Raw genomic sequence first — 22,580 nt, forward strand, 5'->3', positions numbered from 1 at the left:
AAGGGCAGCATCTACTCTAGATCTAGGCCAGCATCAACTCTAGAGCTGTCAAAAGGGTCAGACAAAAGAGATCAGCAACTCAAGATTAAGACTGGGTGCTTTAGAGTCAGAAGCTCAGACCAGAGTGCATGTCAGGGAACCTGGATACTATAAGCTTAAAGATATACAGAGTGGGTAGGAGTAATAACAAGGGTCCAGAGAGAAAAACTGCAGCAGAACAATGAAAATCAAGATTTCCCTTTCTGGGACTGGAAAGATGGCTCAGAAGTTAAGAGCACTGGCTGCTCTTGTAGAGGACCCGGGTTCAGATCCCAGCACCCACATGGTGGCTAACAACTATCAGTAACTACAGTTCCAGGGGATCCAGTGCCCTCTTCTGGGGCACTGCATGCATGTGGTGCACTTATCTACATGCAGGCAAAAATAGTTTTCTTTATATACAGATAGAAAAAAAGTTTTCTTTTTATTTAATTTTTTTTTAAACCAGGCAAAGAATTTTATTAACTGTTTTCAACAGGCTTAATTAACAGGTTTCTTCAGCTTAATCTGCTGCAAAGAATAAATCGTGTATAAGCAAAAACTGAAAAGAGCTACAAATGTCCAGGGAGCTGAGACTTAAAAATATTAGAGATGTAGATTTATCAGATCCATAAACAAAATAATTTTAAAAAGCAGTCATAATATAAAAGAGCAGCTCCCAGTAACTTCTTCAAGTTTTATCTTCTTCAGAAGTTGACTCAATTCAGTTTGCCTCATTCTTAGAAGCCTCATCAAAATTCTCCACAAGATCTGGAACTCCATCATGATCATCTTCTCAAGTAGCAAGGGGTGCTTTTCTATCTACAGATTGTTTGGGCAGTTTCAGCTCATCTCCTTAGTCAGATTGTCGGCACCAAGCTGGTTTAGGATGCTGGGAAGCCTGTCAGCTGCTTTGTCTCAGCATGGCCTATAACGGTGAAAGTGCTGCCAGAGGCCTGAACTTTAGGGTTGTTAAAGTGGATCACTGTTCCTTGGTTTGTAAACATATTCACTTCTTCAATACCAGAGATATTGTTTACCCCTAACTTCTGTAGGGAGAACTGTTTTTTTTTTAAACTTTATTTATTATTTTTATTTTTATGTGTATGGGTGTATTGCCTGCATGTAGGTAAGTGCACCCGTGTTGTGTAATGCCCAAGGAGGACAGAAAGGCTGTCAGATCCCCTGGAACTGGAATTACAGACAGTTGTTAGCTGCCATTTGGGTGCTGGGATTTAAACCTGGGTTTTCTGCAAGAACAACCAGTATTCTTAACCACTGAGCCATCTCTCCAGCCCCAGAGAACTGTTTTTTTTTGTCATCTGCTGTAGGTATTCTATGAGGCCACCTTCTTTCTAAGAGCAGTTTCCCACCAATAAGCACGTGTGCCTGCAGTTTGGTGAGTTCTTCCTAGTTCATGAGAGTTTCTTTCATCTTGTCAGAGTAGAAATGGAGTCACAAGGGGGACTAGAGTTTGGGCTCAGGGGGTCTCGGACAGACGAGCTGAGATTAGGTGCACACAGGTGGGGATGCAAGATGGCAGCTATAGGGAGGCTGGAAGTGATGCCTTTTTTTTTTTTTTTTTTTTTTTTTTTTTTGTGACAGGGTCTCCCTGTAGCCCCAGCAGGCCTGGAACTCACTATGTAGACCAGGCTAGCCTTGAACTCACAGAGATCCACCTGCCTCTGCCTCCCAAGTGCTGAGACTAAAATTGTGTGCCACCACACAGAGCAAAGTTTTCTTTTTAAAAAGAAAAAAAAAAAATTCCCTTTCTGGGCCAGTGAGAATTTAGTGTGTAAGGGAGTTTCCCACCAAGCCTGATGACCTGAGTTCAATCTCTGGAACCCATATAGTAAGAGAAAGCCAACCCCCCTAAAGGTGTACTCTGACTTCCACAAGTGCTCTAGCATGACCGTGCCAAAACATAAACAAAATAAATAATAAATGTAATGAAAATAAGCTTTGTAGTATGCATAGTTTTTCAACGATCAGAAACAAGAAAGATGTGCTTCCAATATATAACAAAAATGACAAACTGTGTATATGGTATATAGGTTTGTGCATGTATACATGTGTGAATGCTAAAGGTCAATGTCAAGTATCATCCTCTATCACTCTTCACTATACTTTTGAGTCAGGGTCTCTTTACCGAACCTAGAACACACCAATTGGCTAGACTGGTTGGGCAATGAGCTCTAAAGATCTTCTGGAACTGGAGTTATAGGCAGTGTGAGCCACCTAATGTGGGTGCTAAGAATAGAACCTGGGTTCTCTGCAAGAGCAGTAAATGTTTTATCCACTGAGTCATCTCTCCAGGCCTCTCTGAACACTGTTTTGAAACAGGGTATTCCTACAGCCCCAGCTGGCCTAGAACTTGCTATTGTAAATCTGGCTGGTCTCAGTTTCATAGAGATCCTTCTGCCTCTGCCTCCCATGTGCTGAGATTAAAGGAGTGCTTCATTATACCTGCCTCTCTCTAAACATTTTTAAAAGCTTAGTAAGGATCTATTGCCAGGCCTTCTAAATTAACCCTAGAGCCATACCTAAAGTGGCCACTGATTACCTGAGTAATCTACAATGTGTGTTGGGACTCTCTCAGGGGTGACATCAGCTGGAATGGTGATTTCTTCTGCCCGAGGAGGAACCTTTATTTGCAAACAAATAAAAAAAAATAAATTTGGAGAAATTATCAATCAAACTTTTTAATAGATTATGCAAATTTATCCGTACTATCTCCTTTTATCTATTTTTTATTTTATTTTTTGTCTTTTTGAGAGAGGGTCTCTCTGTAGTCCCCGCTGGCCTGGAACTTGCTATGTAGACCAGGCTGGCCTCAAGTGCTGGGATTAAAGGTGTATGTCACCAGGCCCAGTGTTATATTAGCTCCTATTATCCAAAGCTATCCTTATATGTATTTGTTGTACTTTAAAATATCCTTTTTGAGCCAGGCGTGGTAGGTGGTAGTGCCCGCCTTTAATCCCAGTACTCAGGAGGCAGAGGCAGGCAGATCTCTGTGAGTTCAAGGCCAGCCTGGTCTACATAGTGAGTTCCAGGACAGCTGGGGCTACAGGGAGATCGTCTCAAAAAGACCAAAAAAAAAAAAAAAAAAAAAACCTTTTTTGGGGGTTTTTTCACATATAAAAATTTAAAAAAAATTTTTTTAGGGCGCACAAATTTATAAAACACTTTTTTAAGGGTCAGCAAGATGTCTCAAGGGGTAATGGTGTCTGCTGTCAAACCTGAGTTTGATCCCTGGAACTAACATGGGGAAGGAGAGACCCAATCCTACAAGTTGTTCTTTTCCCTCTACACATGTGCTGTCATACAAGTGGAAGTCAGAGAACAACTTTTGAGTCAGTTTTCTGCTTCCAACATATGGGTCTTGGGGATCAAACTCAGGCTGTCAGGCTAGACAGGCAGGTGCTTTTACCTCCGGAATCATCTAGCTAGCCTCTGAGTTTAATTTTTGCAGAAATCTTTTAGGTATTTATACCCTAAGTAATACAAAACTAATGCTAATGACTCCATAATATATTTCATTTTTCAGATTAATTATCACTTAGTTCTTCTTTAATGTAACGGGGAGAAAAAAAATGTGAATGTTGAAAATACTACCATATGGGGGATGCAGATCATCAATAAAGCTCTTGTTTAGTATGCATAAGACCCTAGGATCAATCCCAGCCATCACATAAATCCAGAAAAACAAAGACACTACCACATGATACATCAAATTCCTATCTCAACAATAAAATTACACAGTTGTATCTTTCTAGCTAAGAGTAAAGAAAAGGGTAAATGCAAACTTTGACATTAATAAAACTATGGAAGAAAGACAAAACAAGTTAAGCCTATAATCCCATAAATTGGGAGGTAGAGGCAGAAGGATCAAAAAATTCAAGACCAGTCTTGGCTATAAAGTAAAATTGAGGCCAACTCGGGTTACATAAGTCTATGTGTCAAAAAATACAATAAAATAAACTAACAACAATAAAAACCTATTTTCATGTTATTGCACTAATGTCATTCCCTATAACAATATCCTAACTTTACATGAGGGCCTGGCAGTATCTCTTCACACCAGAACTTCCAAAATGGAAGTAAGTGTATGCCAGTGGCAGTCCAGTGCAGTGGTATACACCTGAAATCCAAAAACATGGGTGGTGGAAGCAGGAGGGTCAGGAGTTCAAGGTCACCTTCAGCCACAGTAAGTTTGTGGCCAGCCTGGGTTACATAAGACTCTGACTCAAAACATCAATAACAGAGCCAGGCATGGTGGCACACGCCTTTAATTCTAGCACTCAGGAGGCAGAAGCAAGTGGCTCTCTTGTGAGACTGAGGCTAAGCCTGGTCTATTTAGCGAGTTACAGGCCAGCTGGGATACTGGGAGGCCCTGTCTCAAAAAGACTAAATAAATTAAAAAAAACAAAACAAAACCAAAAAAACCAAAAACAAAACATCAGTAATAATAACAATACATCCAAATAAAATCATCTGGTTTTTGGTGGCACTTCCCTATTATTAATTCTATCTCATTTGAAACACGATTCTTTGAAGTAAATTTCTTAGGCAAAAGCAGAATTTATTTCTTATTTGTAAAATGAAGCAGGTAGTCAATAGTAGGTATATCAGAATTCTAGTAATTCTGACAAAAACACTTCACAGACAGGTAGTGTTAGGCACAAGGCAAGCAGCAGCTAGACCTTTTCATCCAATTTTGATTCATGGAACACTCAGTGTCTCAAATTCAGAGCTTCTAGATAATACTCAATTTTTAAGAAAGAGTCACTTACTGGGCATGGTGGTATACACCTTTAATCCCAGCACTTGGGAGGCAGAGGCAGGAGGATCTCTGTGAGTTCAAAGCCAGCAGGCCAGCCTGGTCTACCTAGTGAGTTCCAGGTCACCTAGGGTCTACAGGGAGACCCTATCTTAAAGAAACTAAAAAAAAAAAGGTAACAGCTTAGATGATTTCTAGTACTTTCAGCCTGCACTGAAAAATTGATACAACTACGATCCAACAATTACAAATGACAAGGTTACTGGTCGTTAAGATGGTTGGGGGGGGGTGCTTGCAAAGGAGAGAATCCACTCCCACAAGTTTTCCTCCGATCTATATACATGCGTGCTATGGGGCACATGATGCCCATATACAAGCACACACAAAGTAAAAAAAAAAATTTTTAATAACAAGGTCAAAGGCAGGAAATGAATTTAGGTGAGCTTAGATCTAGTTGGTTCTTTCTTTTTTTTAAATTAACTTTATTTTTATTTATTTATTATTTTTATTTTATGTGTATGCATGTATTGCCTACTCATAGGTAAGAGCCCTCGGAGGACAGAAGAGACTGTTGGATCCCTTGAAACTGGAGTTATGGGCAGTTGTTATCTGCCATGTGGGTGCTGGTATTCGAACCCAGGTCTTCTGCAAGAACAGTGTTCTTAATCGCTGAGCCATCTCTCCAGCCCTAGTTGGTTCTTTCTTAGTGAGGTATCTGCTCTAAAAAATCCTAAGTGTTAAGGAAACACATGCAAAAAAAAAAAAAAACAAGGTGGCAGTTATATCATTTTAACTCACTTTTTATAAATTAAAAAAAAATCCCTAAATATTGGGGCTGGAGTGATGGCTTAGTGGTTAAGAGCACTGGCTGCTCTTGCAGAGGACCCAGATTCAGTTTCCAGTACTCACATGGCGGCTAACAACTGTCCTAACTCTAGTTCCAGGGGATCTGATGCCCTCTTCTGGTCTCCGTGAGCACTGTACAACACAGTTGCACTTAGGGCAAAATACTCACACACGAAAAATAAAACATTTATTTTTATTTTATGTGTATGAGTGTAATGCCTGCATGTGTGTAAGTGCACTCGTGTCATGCAATGCTTTCGGAGGACAGAAGGCGGTGTTGGATCCCCTGGAATTGGAGTTAGGGACGCTGTTAGCCTCCATGTGGGTGCTGTGATTCAAACCTGGGTCCTCTGCAAGAACAGCCAGTGCTCTTAACTGCTGAGCCATCTCTTCAGCCCAAAATAAATACACTTTTATTAAAAAAAAAAAATTTATTTATCGTTTTATGTGTATGCGGGTATTGCCTGCATGCAGGTAAGTGCACCTGTGTTGTGCAGTGCCCGCGGAGGACAGAAGAGGCTGTCGGATCCCCTGGAACAGGAATTACGGACAGTTGTTAGCTGCCATGTGGGTGCTGGGACCCGAACCCAGGTCTTCTGCAAGAACAACCAGTGTTCCCAACTGCTGGGCCATCTCTCCAGCCCCAAAATAAATAAATTAAAAAAAAAAAAATTAAACATGGTGGGGTGTGGAGGTGCACACCTTTAATCCCAGCACTCAGGAGGCAGAGGCAGATAGATCTCTGTGAGTTCAAGGCCAGCCTGGTCTACCTAGTGAGTTCTAGGCCAGCTGGGCTACAGGGAGATTCTGTCTCAAAAAAGAGCAAAAAAAAAAAAAACCCAAAACAAAACAAAACAAAAAACCAAACCTAAACACATTTGGGGCTGGAGAAATGTCTCAGCATTTAAGAGCACTGGCTGCTCTTGCAGATGATTCCCAGCATCCACACAGCAGTTAACAACTGTCCATAACTTCAGTTCCAGGGGAATCCGATGCCCTCTTTTAACCTCTACTGGCATTATACGACACAGGTGCACTTACACACATGCAATACACTCATATACGTAAAATATAATAATAAAATTTTTAAAAAATGTCAAAGAAATTAAATGTTTACCTCTTCTGGAAATTCTTCACTGACCAGAGACATAATCAGTGATGTCTTCCCAACTCTAGCTGTGAAAAGAAAAATTATTACTTTAATAAAAATGTTTAGGTTCTATATAAACTCAAATCCAGCAGCCACACAGGAAGTTTATTATTTGTTAGAAAAAAAAATAATAAACCTACTATCAACATTTAAGAACCTGTGATATCACACGCCTGTGATAACACCTGAAACTATCTTTGAAGATAAGATATGAGGTTTGAGGAAAGACAGTAACAAAACCTTCCTGCATTACTTTTTGAGAGTTGTGTAAGACTCTATCTCATAATATAAATTACTTAATGTTCCTAAAAATGAACATTAAGATCATTTCTAGTTTTTCACCTTTTATTATTTATTTTTTGGTCTTTTTGAGACAGGGTCTTCCTGTAGCCCCAGCTGGCCTGGAACTCACTATGTAGACCAGGCTGGCCTCACACTCACAGAGCTCTACCTGCCTCTGCCTCCCAAGTGCTAGGACTAAAGGCAGCTTATAACTAATGTTGTAATTGGTATTTCTAAAGGATAAATTTCTTAAAGTGAATATTCCTTCAAGTTAGTACCTGATCTTGTTTTTTATTTATTTATTTATTATTTATTTTATTTATTTATTTATTGTCTTTTTGAGACAGGGTCTCCCTGTAGTCCCAGCTTACCTGAACTCACTATGTAGACCAAGCTGGCCTTGAACTTGCAAAGACCCGCCTGCCTCTGCCTCCCAAGCATTGGGACTAAAGGCGTGCACCACCACACCCAGCTATCATTTTTATTTTATGTGTATGAGTGTACTGCCTGCATGTAGGTAGGTTCACCCACGTCATGCAATGCCCTTGGAGGTCAGAAGGCATCAGATCCCCAGGAACTGGAGTTACTGATGGCTGTTAGCCACAATGAAGGTGCTGGGAACCAAATCCAGGTCATCTGTAAGAGCAGCCAGTGCTCTTAATCACCAAGCAATCTCTCCAGACCCCTCTTCTGTTTTTAACTGATACTGTTATTTTTTTTTAATTTTTATTTATTATTTTTATGTGTATGAGTGTATTGCCTGCATGTATGTGAGTGTACCTGTGTCGTGCAATGCCGCAGAGGTCAGAAGAGGGCTTTGGATTCCCCTGGAACTGGAGCTAAAGACAGTTGTTAGTTGCCATGTGGGTGCTGGGAATTGAACCTGGGTCCTCTGCAAGAGCAGTCAGTGCTCTTAACCCCTGAGCCATCTCTCCAGCCCCAAGTCAAATTATTCTTTTAAAAAGAATAAGTCAATTTATGTCCCTGCCAAAAGAACATCAGAATGCCTATTTCTCTACATGTGCACATTCTTTCTTTTTAGTAACAGATTTAAAGGATGGCAAGGTAAAAACAAAAAAACTTTTCTGTGACATTTCCTATCTCAGTGATCTTTAAATTTTTTTTTTTATTATTTTATGTGTATGAGCATACTGCCTGCATGTATGTAAGTGGACCTATGCTGTGCATTGCCCGTCAAGGTCAGGAGAGGGAGTTGGTACCCTGGAACTGGAGTTATGGACAAATGTTAGTCACCATGTGGGTGCTGGGAATCAAACCCAAGTCCTCTGGAAGGGCAGCCAGTGCTCATAACTGCTGAGCCATCTCTTGAGCACCCCCAGTGATCTTTTTTTGTAAAAAAAAAAAAAAAATTTATTTATTTATTTTTATTTTATGTGTTTAAGTATGTTGCCTACATGTATGTGAGTGCACTCGTGTCATGCAATGTTGTAGAAATCAGAAGAGGGCGTCAGATTCCCCTGGAACTGGAGTTAAGGACAGTTCGTAGCTGCCATGTGGGTGCTGGGAATTGAACCTGGGTCCTCTGCAAGAGCAGTCAATGTTCTTAACCCGAGCCATCTCTCCAGGCCCCCTGCCATGATCTTTTTTCAAAAATTATTTTTATTTTATGTGTATGCATGTATTGCCTGCGTGTAGGTAAGTGCACCTGTGTTGTGCAATGCCCGTGGAGATCACAAGAGGATGTCGGATCCCCTGGAACTGGAGTTATGGACAGTTGTTAGCTGCCAAGTGGGTGCTGGGATTCGAACCGAGGTCTTCTGCAAGAACAACTAATGTCCTTAACTGCTGAGCCATCTCTCCAGCCCCCGGTGATCTTTTTAACATAGAAATTTTAATTGTTATTCTAAAATCTGACTTCTAGTCCCGTTTTTTTTTTTTTTTTTTTTTATTTTTTTGAGAAAGGGTCTCACTATGCAGCCCTGGATGGTTTGGAACTCACTATGTAGCCAAGTTAGCTTTGAACTCAGAGAACTGCCTAGTTCTGCCTCACAAGTGCTGAAATTATAGATATATGTCCAGGGTTTTTTTTGGGGGGGGGGTCTTTTTGAGACAGGGTCTCCCTGTAGCCCCAGCTGTCCTGGAACTCACTATGTAGACCAGGCTGGCCTTGAGTGCTGGGATTAAAAGCGTGCTGGGATTAAAGGCATGCACCACCACACCCAGCTATATGTTTTTAAAAGATTTTAATTTAGGGGCTGGAGAGTTGGCTCAGCAGTTAAGAGCACTAACTGCTCTTGCAGAGGACCCGGGTTTGATTCCCAGCACTCACATGGTGGCTAACAATCGTTCACAACTCCAGTTCCAGGAGAATCCAATGCCCTCTTCTGACCACTACAGGCATTGCACTACATGAGTGCACTTAACATACATGCAGGCAATATACTCATAGTCAAAATAAAAATAAAATTCTAAAAACAGATTCTAATTTTTTTAAGTGTATGTGTGCATGAGTGCAGGTGCCTGCAGAGGCCAGAAGAGGGTGTCAGATCCCCTGGAGTTTTGAGTCCAGACAGTTTAAGCTGCCTGATATGGATGATGGGAACCAAACTTGGGTCCTCTAGAAGAGAAGCAAGTGCTCTTAACCAATCTTTCCAGCTCCTCTACAGACTTTTTGATTGTCTATGTCAAAAAAGGATTGGGCTGCTTTCATATGGCCACAACAAAATTAACATTTCACTGTATTTTGACCATAGCCAACATGACAGAATTTCTAGAACTTAATAAACAATACTAGCTTACTCAGCTCTCCACAAAATTTTCAGATAAGAAACATGGGACTTAGTGGCCAGAGAGTGCAGAGGTTAAAAATACTGGCTGCTCTCTCAGAAAACCCAGGTTCTATTCCCACATGGCAGGTCACAAATGCCTCTAACTCCAGATCCAGGGAATCTGACACCCTCTTCTGGTCTCTGCAGGCACTGCAAACACATGGTGCACTCACATACAGTCACTCATAAAATAAAATGAAATGAATAATTCTGGGTGTGGTGGCACATGCCTTTAATCCCAGCACTTGGGAGGCAGAGGCAGGAGGATCTCTGTGAGTTCGAGGCCAACCTGGTCTCCATATCCAATCCAGGCCAGCTGTGACTAGAAGGAAACCCTGTCTCAAAAGATTTAAAAAAGACCAAAAATAAATAAATAAATAAAACAAAACAAAGTGAATAAATCTTATAGACAGGACTCAGAGACAGTGATTTTCTCAAGATCTCACTAAATGATGAGTTGCAGACCTAGGAGAATAACTTAAGCACTCAAGCCAGTGCTTTCTTATGCCATCTTGTTTAAAAGATTGCTAAAATAGAAAGGGGAGGATAATTTAGACTCATCATACATGCAAATAAATACTATGTAGTTCATGCCTTTAAATCCCAGCTCAGGCAGGTAGATCTCTGCAGGCACTGCATACACATGGTGCACTCACATACATTCACTCACAAAATAAAATGAAATGAATAATTCTGGGTGTGGGAGCACGCCTTTAATCCCAGCATTAGATGGAGGCTAGTCTGGTCTACATAGTGAGTTCCAGGCCAGCTGGAGCTATTGGGAGATCCTGTCTCAAAGCTCCCCCAAATTTTTAAATTAAAAAAATATTGATACAGGGAGACCCTGTCTCAAAAAGACAAAAAAATAAATAAATAAAATTGACTCATTGGTGACAGTCACCTATAGCTCAATTTTATTTTTTTCAAACAGCTCAAAAAAGGTTCAAATTTACAAAAAAATTCATAATATTCTATAAAGGATTCGTGTCTTAAATTTTTTTTTTTATGTGTGTGGTGTGTGTACATGTGGGGGTCAGAGGACAAGTTGTGTGTGTTGTTTCTCTCCTTCTCACCCACTGATGTCTTGTGGGTCCCAAGGATCAAACTTAGGTCCTTGGGGTTGGTGCAGGTACCTTTACCCACTGAGACATTTCCCAGGTTCTTGTCTTCTTTTATTCTTTGAGACAGGGTGTCTATAGTCCAGTTGTCCTGGAACTCACTATGAAGACTAGGCAGGTTGTGAGCTCATAGCAATCTGTCTGCCTTAGCCTCCCAATCACAGGCATGAAACATCATGCCTGCCTCATGTCTATCCTTAATACAAATTCCCCACAAACATTTTACCGTATCTGCATTATTATTTATCTGTCACTCTTACTCTAGCAATATCTGTGTGTATGTGTGTGTGACTATTTGAGAATAAGTGTATCTTAATGTACATTTCCTAAAAGCAAATTCATTCACCTATACAAAATATGTCAGCAGTGGGAAATTAACCACAAATACAGTAATACTATCAACCAATCATAACTTTTTTTTGGTCTTTTTGAGACAGGGTCTCCTGTAGTCCCAGTTAACCTGAAACTCACTATGTAGACCAGGCTGGCCTCCACCTCAGAGATCTATCTGCCTGCCTCTGCCTCATGAGTGCTAGGATTAAAGGCATGCACCACCATGCATGGCCTAAGCATTTTTTGTTTTGAGACAGGGTTTCATGTAGCCTAGGGTAGTTCTGAAATATGTATTTGTAGCTGAGAATGACTTTGAACTTCTGATCCTCCTGACTCTGCTTCCAGACAGCTGAGGAATTACAAATTCTGGAATCATAGATGTACACCACCATAACTGGCTTATGTAGTGCTGAGGATCAAACCCAGGGCTTTGTACATGCTAGGAAAGAACTCTACCTACTAAGCTACATTCCCAGCCCCGGAAGCATTTCTTACTTTTTTCTTTTCTTTTTCAATTTTGTATTGCTTTATTTTTATTTTATGTATATGAATGTTTTGCCTGCTTAAGTGTACCATGTGCATGTAATGCCTTAAGAGGCCAGAAGGGGTGTGAAATCCCATGGAACTGGAGTTATACACAGTTGTTAGTCACCATGTAGAAGCTAGGAACCAAACCCAGATCCTCTGCAAGAGTAGCCAGTGCTCTTAACTGTGGAACCCTCGCCACCCCCCTTTTTTTATTAATCTTTTTAAAATTTTTTTTATTATTTTTATATGTATGAGTGTACTGCCTGCATGTATGTAAGTGTACCTGTGTCATGCAATGCCCTTGGAGGTCAGAAGAGGGTGTGATTCCCCTGGAACTGGAGATAGTTGTTAGCTGCCATGAGGTTGCTAGGAATCGAACCCAGATCCTTTGCAAGAGCTGCCAGAGCTCTTAACTGCTGAGCCGTCTCTGCAGCTCCTACTTTCTTAATCTTAACCTATTTTGTGCTTTGGCCTTTTTGTTAGGAATACTCCATAAGTAATATTTTGTCCCTCTTGGTGCATCATGGCAGAAGGCAGACAGGTCAATTTGTCCTATAACTGTTAATGCTAGCTATGATCACTTGGATAATGCAATGCCTCTTAGGTTTCTCCACAGAAAAGTTACTTTTTCCTTTGCAATTAAGAAGCATCTTGAGAGGACTCATTTTGAGACTATGTAAATACCATGTTTTGCACTTTAACTGCCCAGGATTGAACCAAAAATCTTGTGCATACTATGTAAGCACTCTACCACTAGCTACATCTCTGGCCCTCTCTATTTTTTTATTTTTTTACTTTTTGGTTTTTTTTTGGAGACAGGGTACCCCTGTAGTCCCAGCTGCCCTGGAATTCGTTATGTAGATGAGGCTGGTCTCAATCTCACAGGGATCTGCCTGCCTATGCTGGGATTTAAAGGCATGTGCCACCACACCAAGCTGTGGCCCTTTATTTTTAATTTGAGACAAGGTCTGGATAAGTTGCCCAGAATGGCCCTGAACTCATTATGTAGTTCTCAGGGTCCTTCTGCCTCAGCCTCCTAGGTAGCTAAGCTAGAATCATAAACATGAGGCACCAGGATTGGTGCTCATTAAACTTTTACCTACTAGTTTTAGCATTCAGTGGTGATTCTTGACAAAAACAAATACTGCTGCAATTGTTTTGAAATAGTGATTTTCTATTTTTGGCCATACTTCTACGCTACTTCATACTGGTTTTTTCTTTTTTGGGGACAACATTTGAATATGTAACCCTGGTGAGTCTGGAACTTGTGCGGATCCTCCTGTCCCTGCCTCCAGCATGCTGGGATTACAGTCATGTAACGTCAATACCCAGTGCTACTTTATATTCTATTGTAAGGGAAAATTTTACCTTCTGACTCATATACATCTATGCATATGTGGATTCACTGATTTCTATGTTAATCTATTATCCTAGGCTGGTCTTGAACTCCCTGTGTGGCTGAAAATGACCTTGAGCTCTGACAGCCTTACTGTTGTGCTTCTAGTTCTTTTTCTTTTTGAGACAGGATCTCACTATGTAGCCCCGGCTGGCTTGGAACTTTCTACATAGACCATGCTGGCCTGGAACTCACAGAGTCTGCCTGCCTGTACCTCCTGAGTAATGGAATTAAAGGCCTGTGCCATCACCCCTGCCTAGTGGCCTCCAGTTCTTGACTGTTGGGATTGCATGTAGGCATCATGCCCACTTTATGTGTTGCTGAGGATGGAATCTGGTGCTTCCTGCATAGGAGGCAAATGTTCTATCAACTGAACTACAGTTTCGGCCCTTAATCCATAATTTTCATTATTTGGAGGCTACATTTAGTTTTTAAAATGACATTTATACAGGTATAAATCAACACATACAATATAACTTTCTGGTTGTGAGCCTGAGCCTTTAATGGCTGCACCAGCTCTCCTCTCCAGCCCAATGTAAATTTTTAGAAAAGATTTTATTTTTATTTTATGTCTATGGCTGCTTTGCCTACATGTATGTAAGTATACCATATTTATACAGTGCCCAAGGAAGCCAAAAGAGGGTGTAAAATTTCCCTGTAAGTAGAGTTACGGACAGCAGCTAGCAGCAACATGGGTGCTAGGAACCAAACCTGGGCCCCAACAGGATTTTTCATATACACACATACTTATAAGATGCTACACTGGGGGCTGGAGAGATAGTTCAGTGGTTAAGAGCACAGACTGATCTTGCAGAGAACCTGGGTTCCATTCCCAGCATTGACATGGCAGCTAACAATAATCTGTAACTCCAGTTCCAGGGGATTTGATGCTATCTTCTGACCTCTGCAGCACTGTACACTGTACATTTATACACATGCAGGCAATACACTCACACACATAGAATAAATTAATTAATTAAAAAAAAAAAAACCTGTTTAACTGGGCATGGTAGCACATGTCTTTAATCCCAGCACTCGGGAGCCAGAGGCAGGCAGATCTCTGTGAGTTCAAGGCCAGCCTGGTCTACATAGTGAGTTCTAGGACAGCTGGAGCTACAGGGAGACCCTGTCTCACAAAGACTAAAAACACAAACAAACAAAAAAACCCCAACAAATAAATAAACAAAAAATTAAAAACAAAGGAGAAATAAGGAAAGAAAAGAAAAAAAGCAGAGAGCCAGGTATGATGACACAAACCTTTAACCCCAGTACTTGGGAGGCAGAGGCAGACAGACCTCTGTAAGTTTGAGGCCATCCTTGTCTACATGGTGAGTTCCAGGCCAGCTGGGGCTACAGGAAGACCCTGTCTCAAAAAAAAACACCAAAAATGATTAAATAAATAAATAAATAAGAAAGAACTGGGCACCACAACAGATAGATTACAATGACCTTAGGAGAAATGAGCACATTTTGTCACTTTCATCTTCCTTTTAAAGGGAGAATGAGGGGCTGGCGAGATGGCTCAGCGGTTAAGAGCACGGTTCCCAGCACCCACAAGACGGCTATGAGCCATCCTTAACTCCAGTTCCAAGGGATTATGAAGCCCTCTTCTGACCTCAATAGCATTGCACAACACAGGTGCACTCACATACATGCAGGCAATACGCTTATACACATAAAAATAATAAACAAAATATTTTAAAGGGAGGATGAAATGATAACTACTTTAATACAGAATTATACAGATGTGATTAAATTTAGAAATTTTTCCATAAATCTAACAACTTTTTTTTGTTATTATTATTTATTTATTTTTATGTGTGCATGCAGGTGTTCTCTAAGGCAATGAATCCCCCAGAGGTGGATTTACAGGAGGTTGTGAGCTACATGATATGGGTACTGGGAACTGAACATTATCTTCTGCAGGAGTATAAGTACTCTTTTGTGTTTTCGTTGTTAGCCTTAGCCTTTAAAGGCTGCACTATCTCTCCAGCCCAGCAAGCACTTTTTTTTGGGTCTTTTTGAGACAGTCTCTCTGTAGCCTCAGCTGGCCCGGAACTCGATGTGTAGACCAGGCTGGCCTAGAACTCACAGAGATCCACCTTCCTCTGCCTCCCAAGTGCTGGGATTAAAGGCATGCACCACCACACCTGGCTCTTCTTGCTTCCATTTAGCATCTTTTTAACCCTGAGTGAGACTGTCAAAGAAGTAATGGAGAACCAGGCTTAGAATTAGCATAGGCTTCTTTTAAGTTAATTGAGAAATAAGTAAGTGCAGAAAAGATAATAAAATCTTGTTAGCCAAGCTGGGCATGGTGTTGCATGCTTGAAGTAGAGGCAGGTGGATCTCTGAGTTCAACGCCATCCTGGTCTGCATAGCAAGTTCCAGATCAGCTGGGGTTATAGGGAGATACTTTCTTTAAAAAAAAAAAAAAAAAGGGCTGGGGCATAGTGGTGCATGCCTTTAATCCCAGCACTTGGGAGGCAGAGGCAGGTGGATCTCTGAGTTCAAGGCCAGCCTGGTCTACATAGTGAGTTCCAGGACAGCTGGGGCTACAGGGAGACCCTGTCTCAAAAAGACCAAATAAAAAAATTCACGCTAGCCAGCAAGATGGTTCAGTGAGTAAAAATACTTGCCCCAGAAGCCTGACAGCCTGAGCTTAATCCCTGGAGGCCACAAAAAGCAGTAGAGAACTGATTCCACAAAGTTGCCCTATCATGTGTACGCCACACATAACATACACGTACATCACACATACTCAATAACAGTAATTAAAAATAAATTTTAAAATAAATAAGCACTTAAATCAACCTATAATCAAAACATCACTTGGCAACATCAGATATAACAATTACATAGCTCTAGCTGAGAGTGGTGGCAACATCTTTAATCCCAGGTCAGGAGGCAAAGGCAAGTGGATCTCTGTGAGTACCAAGCCAACCAGAGCTACATACTGAGATCCTGCCTCAAAAAAATAAAAAAATAAAAAAGGGAGGCATATTTTCAATTGATCTAAAAACAAATTATTTCAGGGGCTGGAGAGATGGCTCAGCAGTTAAGAGCACTGGCTACTCTTGCAGAGGACCCAGGTTTGATTCCCAGCACCCACATGGCTAACAACTGTCTGTAACTCCAGTTCCAGGGACTCTGAGGCCCTCTTCTGACATCGGAGGGCATTGTACACATGGGTGCACCTACCTACATGCAGGCATTCCACTCATACACATAAAATAAAAACAATAAAGTTGGAGAGATGGCTCAGCAGTTAAGAGCACGGGCTGTTCTTACAGAAGATTCAGGTTTGATTCCCAGCACCCACATGGTGGCTAACAACCATTAACTGCAGTTCCAGAGAAATCCAATGTCTTCTTCTGATCTCTGCAGGCATTGAATGACAGAATGACACAAGTGGACTTTCGCACATGCAGGCAATACACTCATGCGTAAAATATAATGTAAATTTACTTAATATATTTAACATAATTAATATGGAAGATAAAAATTATCTTATTACCCAACCATCTAATATCCTTTATTTCTCCTAATTTGCCTGAGAAAGTGATTTATAAAGCTCAAGGCTGTAATTATTCATGAGAACAGAAGGCCTCTGATTCAATTCAATAAAACACACTCTGTAGACCAGGCTGTCCACAAACTCAGAGATCCACCTGCCTCTGTCCCGAGTGCTGGGATTAAAGGTGTGTGCCACCACTTCTAAGTGTGAGTCCACACATCTAAGCAGGTAATCCACAGAAAACACAACTCATTACTACAGAACAAGTTATCTAAATTTATCCGAGTTAGAAATTTGTCTTTTTATCACATTTTTTAAACGTCTAGTTCCAAATGACAGGAAATTTCTTAATACTCACGAAGAAGAAATAACATTTTACCATTCCAATTATCACCCTACTGTCTAAGATGGCTGTCTTTCTTGCTAACAAACATCATTTGCTTCAAATGGCATAAGAACCTACTCTTTATCTGTTTCTTTATTAAGAAGCCTTGTTAGTCCTTCCTAAGTGACTGTAATTAGACTGCAATGGGGGAGGAGGGTGACTATGGAGTTATATTTTTAACTGGCAGCATCTGGAAAAACAATTTCAGCAAGGATCCTCACAATAATAGGAGGCTGAGACAGGAGAACTGTCATGGTGTGAGGCCAATGTGATCTACATAATAAGTTCCAAGATTTCACTGCTATATGTAGCTGAGTCTATAGGACAAATGTAGTCCCACATCTATAACCTATCTCTCTTCTTCAAGTCTGATCAACATTAGCAGTGCCCAGTTAGCACCAGAAGAGCAAACAAGACAGTGAAGAGCAGGTATGTATGTATGTATACCACATGCATGTACCAGGTGTGTACAGGTGCCCAAGGAGACCAGAAGAAGTTGCCAGATCCCTGGGAACTGGAGTTATGGGTGGGTGCATGTGGAGGCCAGAAGTCAACACTGGATGTCCTCCTTAATCACTTTCCACCTTATCTTTTTTAAAAAATATTTTTTATAGGCCAAAAGTGGTGAAACAGGCCTTTAATCCCAGCACTTGGGAGGCAGAGGCAGGTGGGTCTCTGTGAGTTCAAGGCCAGGGTGGTCTACATAGTTGAGTTCCAGGTCAGCTGGGGCTACAGGGAGATCCTGTCTCAAAAACATCAAATATATATGCATATATTGTTTTTTATTTTATGTGTATGAATATATTGCCTGCATGTACATAAGTGCACCCATGTCCTGCAATGCCCTCAGAGAACAGAAGAAGGCATTGGATCCCCTGGAATGGAGTTACAGATGGTTATTAGCCACCATCTAGGTGCTGGGAACTGAACCTGGGTCCTCTGTAAAAGTAGTCAGTACTCTTAACCACTGAACCATCACTCCAGTCCCTCTAATCTTTTGAGACACAGTCTCCCACTGAATCACTAGACTGGCTGGCTACTGAGCTCAGGGATCTGCCTACCTCTACTCTGTAATATAGAGTTACAGATGCATGTGATCATGCCCAGATTTTTTATGTAGTTCTAGGGATTCAAATTCAGGTCCTCAAGCCTAATTGGCAGGCACTTTACCAACTAAGCCACCTCCCTAGCCCATAAAAGTAGCTTTTGAGTCACAGGTGTGATACAGAAAGAATCTCTCTAAAAACAGACCATGCGGAAGCAAAGTTTTGCGTTCAAACATCCTGTAATGTACGTTATATTAACAAACTGTCATGCATTGTTTGAACTCACTTAAAAGCTGATTCTGGAAACAGGGTTGCCCTCTCCATTTTAGACCCAAGAATGTACCAGGTTTGGTGCCACACACCTTAATCCCCCCCAGCAGCGGGGAGGCAGAGGCAGGGGGATCTCTATGAAATCGAGGCCACCCTTGTCTACATAGTAAGTTCCAGGCCAGTTGGAGCTACAGAAAGACCCTATCTTAAAAGACCAAACCAAAACTAAAACAAAAATAAACAATCCAAGTGTCCTCCAAAGTCCCTTGTCTGGAGATGGACCAGACCCCTAACTCTGTGGCAGGGAAGAGAGAACAACAAAACAGCCCAAGAGTATTAACACTGTGTCCTGTTAACAGCTAGAAGGTAAAGCATTTCCAACAAAGGGTACAATTATTCCATGATATAAAAGTCCCTGCAGTGGAAAAGAGAGGCCACAAGTTCAGCCATGGGAAGCAAATCCATGCAGAGAAAGCTCACTCAGAAACTACAGCTGGCTGCCTTAAAGGGCCTTCCCAGTCCATTTCTTCTGGATGTTTGTAAGCCCCCAAACTAATGATATCACTTTTCTGTTGTTATTTGGTCTTTTACTTGGAAGCCTCATCCCAGGAGACACTCTGTATCCAGAACTCCAGATGACTGCCTCAATGAGGTTTCACTAGTTGATTTCTATTTGATATCTTACTATCTTTTTTTTTTTTTTGTCTTTTTGAGACAGGGTCTCCCTGTAGCCCCAGCTGGCCCGGAACTCACTATGTAGACCAGGCTGGCCTCCAACTCAGAGATCTGTCTGCTGCTGCCTCCCAAGTGCTGATCCCTTGGCAAAGACAGTCAAGAAGACAGGCAAGACATGAAACAGACGTGGCAATGTCATAATAACTCCCTGGTCTACTTTACTGCCAAAGCACAGGAATTTCCCTGACTACACAATGCATAAGGACATCGAACAAGAGAATAGAATGAATGCTATCCCTTCAAATCCTAAGAGCCATATATGCAACTAGATTTAAGACAGAGCATTAATCTAGGTATGCTGGCAGTCCTGCAATTCCTGCACTAGGAAGGCAGAGGTTAGAGGATAAATTTGAGGAAAATCTAGGCTACCTAGTAAGTTCCAAGCCAGCCTGCACTATGCAGTGAGACATTATCTCAAAAGAACAAAAAAGAGGAAGAAGAGAAGAGAATGCTAAATTTTTATGAGTAATGTCTAAACTGAACTAGTTTAAACTCATTCATTCCTTCAGCAAATACTCCAGTGCCTGCCTTGTGCCAAGTTACAACACAGAGTAAGACAAATGCCCTGCCCTTTAGCCAGAGACAGAAAAACAGACAAATATGCACAGTAGTGGAGATAATGCCTAGGTCAGGGCCTTCCTGTAGAGAGAGAGAGCAATAAAGAAAGCAGTAGTATAAGTGAAGCGAAGGCCACACTGAGAAGGGAATCATTAACCTTCATTCTGAATGAAAGTAGAACCCACTGGAGAATTTTTTAATGTATAAAAGGATCTGAGATTTGTTTTGTTTTTTTTTTTGGCAAAGCAAGGGATCAAACCCAGGGCCTTACTCATGCTACGGAAGTGCAGATCTGAGTTACTCTTAAAGATTCCTCTATTCCCTTCATGGAGAATGGATGCAAGTAGGTAAGGGAGATCAGTTAAGGGAACATTGCAAAAGTCTAGGCCACAACTAACTTTAGTTTGAACTAGTTTGGCAAAGGTTAGGATGATTGATAATGAGTTAGATAGGCCAGATTCATTTGAAACAAAGAAAACAGATCCTTTTTCTTACTGACTTTGAACACAAGGATATCTTAATTTAATTAAAAAACAAGACCATTAAAATTGAAACTATTTATTGTCACTACATTATTTGGATAAAAGGTTAATAAAGTGTTGCTAAAGCTACTGGTAACAAGCACATTTTGTTAAACAGTAAAACAAAGTTCAGCCAACAAATCTGAATGTGAAAAATTATGACCTCAAGAACTAAGTTTTGTGTAACTTTAAAGAATACTCTCCAAAGAACAGCTAAAGGGCAAACTTTGTTTGGTTTTGAGGCAGGGTTCCACTGTGTTGGTCAGATTGGTTTAGAATTTGCTATATAGCCCACCTTGACAGAGAACTTGCTGGCACCAATGCGCCTGCCTCAACCTTCAGAGTCCTGAAATTATAGACATGAGTCACCACACAAGTTCAAGAGATTCCAATGAACATCCAAGAACAGAAGACAATAAAATGTGTGAATTTGGGATTGGAGAGATGGCTGAGTGGTTAAGAGAGCTTGCTGTTCTTAAAGAGGGGTTCCCTGCTCACAACCTAACTCCAGCTCCACGGAATCCAACACCCTCTTCTCTGCCCTCCCCCCAATAAAAATAAAAATAAATGTGTTAACTTTTTTCCTCAGGAGTGTATCGCAGTGACCTGTAGGGCCTACCCAAAAAAAAAGATGGGATTTACAATTTTACAATAAAGTGCTTCAAATCAGCAATGGCAAGGCAATTTAACTTAAAAATCAATTCAGTTCTCTTTAGCCCACTTCTTTATATAAGTCCCCATGACTGAGTCATGTAATGTGCAGTGAAGTCAAGAAATCCCTGTTGCACTGTCCTCATGTCAGTAGGCAGAAGCGTTTCTTTTTTATTTTACCCGCAAAAAAAGTAAAACCTAAGACTCTTGGGGAGTCGTGGGCATGTGCATCTTTTGAAGTATAGTGTTTCTGCTTTGGTTTATAACTACCAAATAACTATGAAATGGTTAAAAAGGGATGAAAATCAAGACATTCATTGCTTCAACTAAGGGTCCCTCCGTAGTTAAGTATCATTCACTGAGTAGTCGTAAATAAATTTTCGTGGAAATATCACTACTCGGGAAGATGGTCCAATGCAAAGCACAAGTATGGCTAAACACGCTGTCTTTAAACTCCTTGTCTTTTTTTTTTCTTCACGGTACTGGAGAGTGAACCTAGCTCTTCATGCACGCTGGGCAAGTACTCCACCGCAGAGATACATTGGCAACCCAACGCTGTCTTAAAGTCAAAACACAGTAGCAGCGAAGACAACAAGCGGGAAAGAAAAGAAAATCCAGAAACCTGACCTTGCCCACAGTCGACTTAGTTGTGCACCCCTCCTCCCCCTAGTGACCCCGGGAGCCGGTTCCCGCAGTCCCAATTGATCAGTCTGCCTGTTCCAACAATCTGCCTGGCAGTGCGTGACAAGGGACTGTCCACCGGAGACCAGAGGATCCGACAGGAGGGGCCAGAAAACTGTGAGGCCCAGGAGTAAGAAGGCGAGGACGTTGGGAGCAATGGGGTCGGGCGTGAGGTGCTGAAGGAGACAAGGCCTGCTAGGAGCACTGAGCTACAGGAAAGGGAGGCCTGGGGAAGCCAAGCGAGAGGAGGAGGGCCGCCGGCGGGCAGCGCGGAGGGAAGGGCGAGGAGCTGCGGGGCCCGGAGCGCAAGGAGAGGGAACCGGGCTACGGACGCCCGGCAGGGCCCGGAAAGAGAGGCTGAGGCCGGAGCCGCGGGCCCGGGCGCGCGGACTCACGTTCTCCCACCAGCAGGATCCGCACGTCTTTCTTCATGTCGGAGGCTCGCAGGGGCCGAGCTCGGCCCGCACGCATGGAGCGCACGCCTCACGCCAGAGCGCCCACCCCACGGTGCCCCTTCCCCGCGCTGCCGGTGCCACCTGCCAGCTTCTCGAGCCGCTCCGCCCGAGCCTCAGCAGCCCGGACCGGCCGCGCCACCGCCTCGGCTGCCGCCGCGCTCTGAAGCCGGGACAGCGCCAGCTCCGCCTCCTCTGGCTCCGCGAACGCGGGCGGCGGCCGCCCTAGTTGTGGGGATGACGGTGTGCAACGAGGGACATTCGCTTTCGTAACGCGAATGCTCTCGCCACTTGAACAGCGCCCCTGCCGTCTGACTGGCGGTGGCACAGGACCCGGGAGCTTTGCCTACTCCTCTAGACACAGCTGCCAGTAAACTCTCCCAGCCAGGATTTCAAGGGGCAGATTCCTTAGTTCAGTTGCCTTTGTTTTACAGAAATAGGAACAGAAAATCCTTGTTCAAGGTCACAGAGCAGGTGCTGGCCATGACTCAGAGCAGGGATCTTCTGATTAAACTATAAACTCCAGG

At 42.1% G+C, this 22,580-nt stretch overlaps 1 protein-coding gene and 1 pseudogene across 7 annotated transcripts in view; both read right to left on the reverse strand.

The window, feature by feature from the left end:
• Positions 1-22,271, reverse strand: part of Rhot1 (ras homolog family member T1) — a 79,337-nt gene extending 57,066 nt beyond the window's left edge. For 4 of the 7 annotated variants that reach the window (XM_008848180.3, XM_029553560.1, XM_029553562.1 and 1 more), the window contains exons 1-3: positions 21,997-22,270; positions 6,762-6,820; positions 2,582-2,663 (exon numbers count right to left, since the gene is read on the reverse strand). In XM_008848180.3, coding sequence (XP_008846402.1) covers positions 2,582-2,663; positions 6,762-6,820; positions 21,997-22,072 — 217 coding nt within the window. In that variant the 5' untranslated portion in view covers positions 22,073-22,270. Of the gene's footprint in view, positions 1-2,581; positions 2,664-6,761; positions 6,821-20,564; positions 20,616-21,996 lie in introns of all 7 variants that reach the window. The other 3 variants (XM_029553561.1, XM_029553559.1, XM_008848181.2) reach the window with 3 other exon arrangements.
• Positions 616-1,591, reverse strand: LOC103746082 (annotated as a pseudogene).
• Positions 22,272-22,580: the final 309 nt, after the last annotated feature.

This window comes from Nannospalax galili, unplaced genomic scaffold (assembly GCF_000622305.1).
Source record: "Nannospalax galili isolate Female #2095 unplaced genomic scaffold, S.galili_v1.0 scaffold363, whole genome shotgun sequence".
Classification (NCBI taxonomy): domain Eukaryota; kingdom Metazoa; phylum Chordata; class Mammalia; order Rodentia; family Spalacidae; genus Nannospalax; species Nannospalax galili.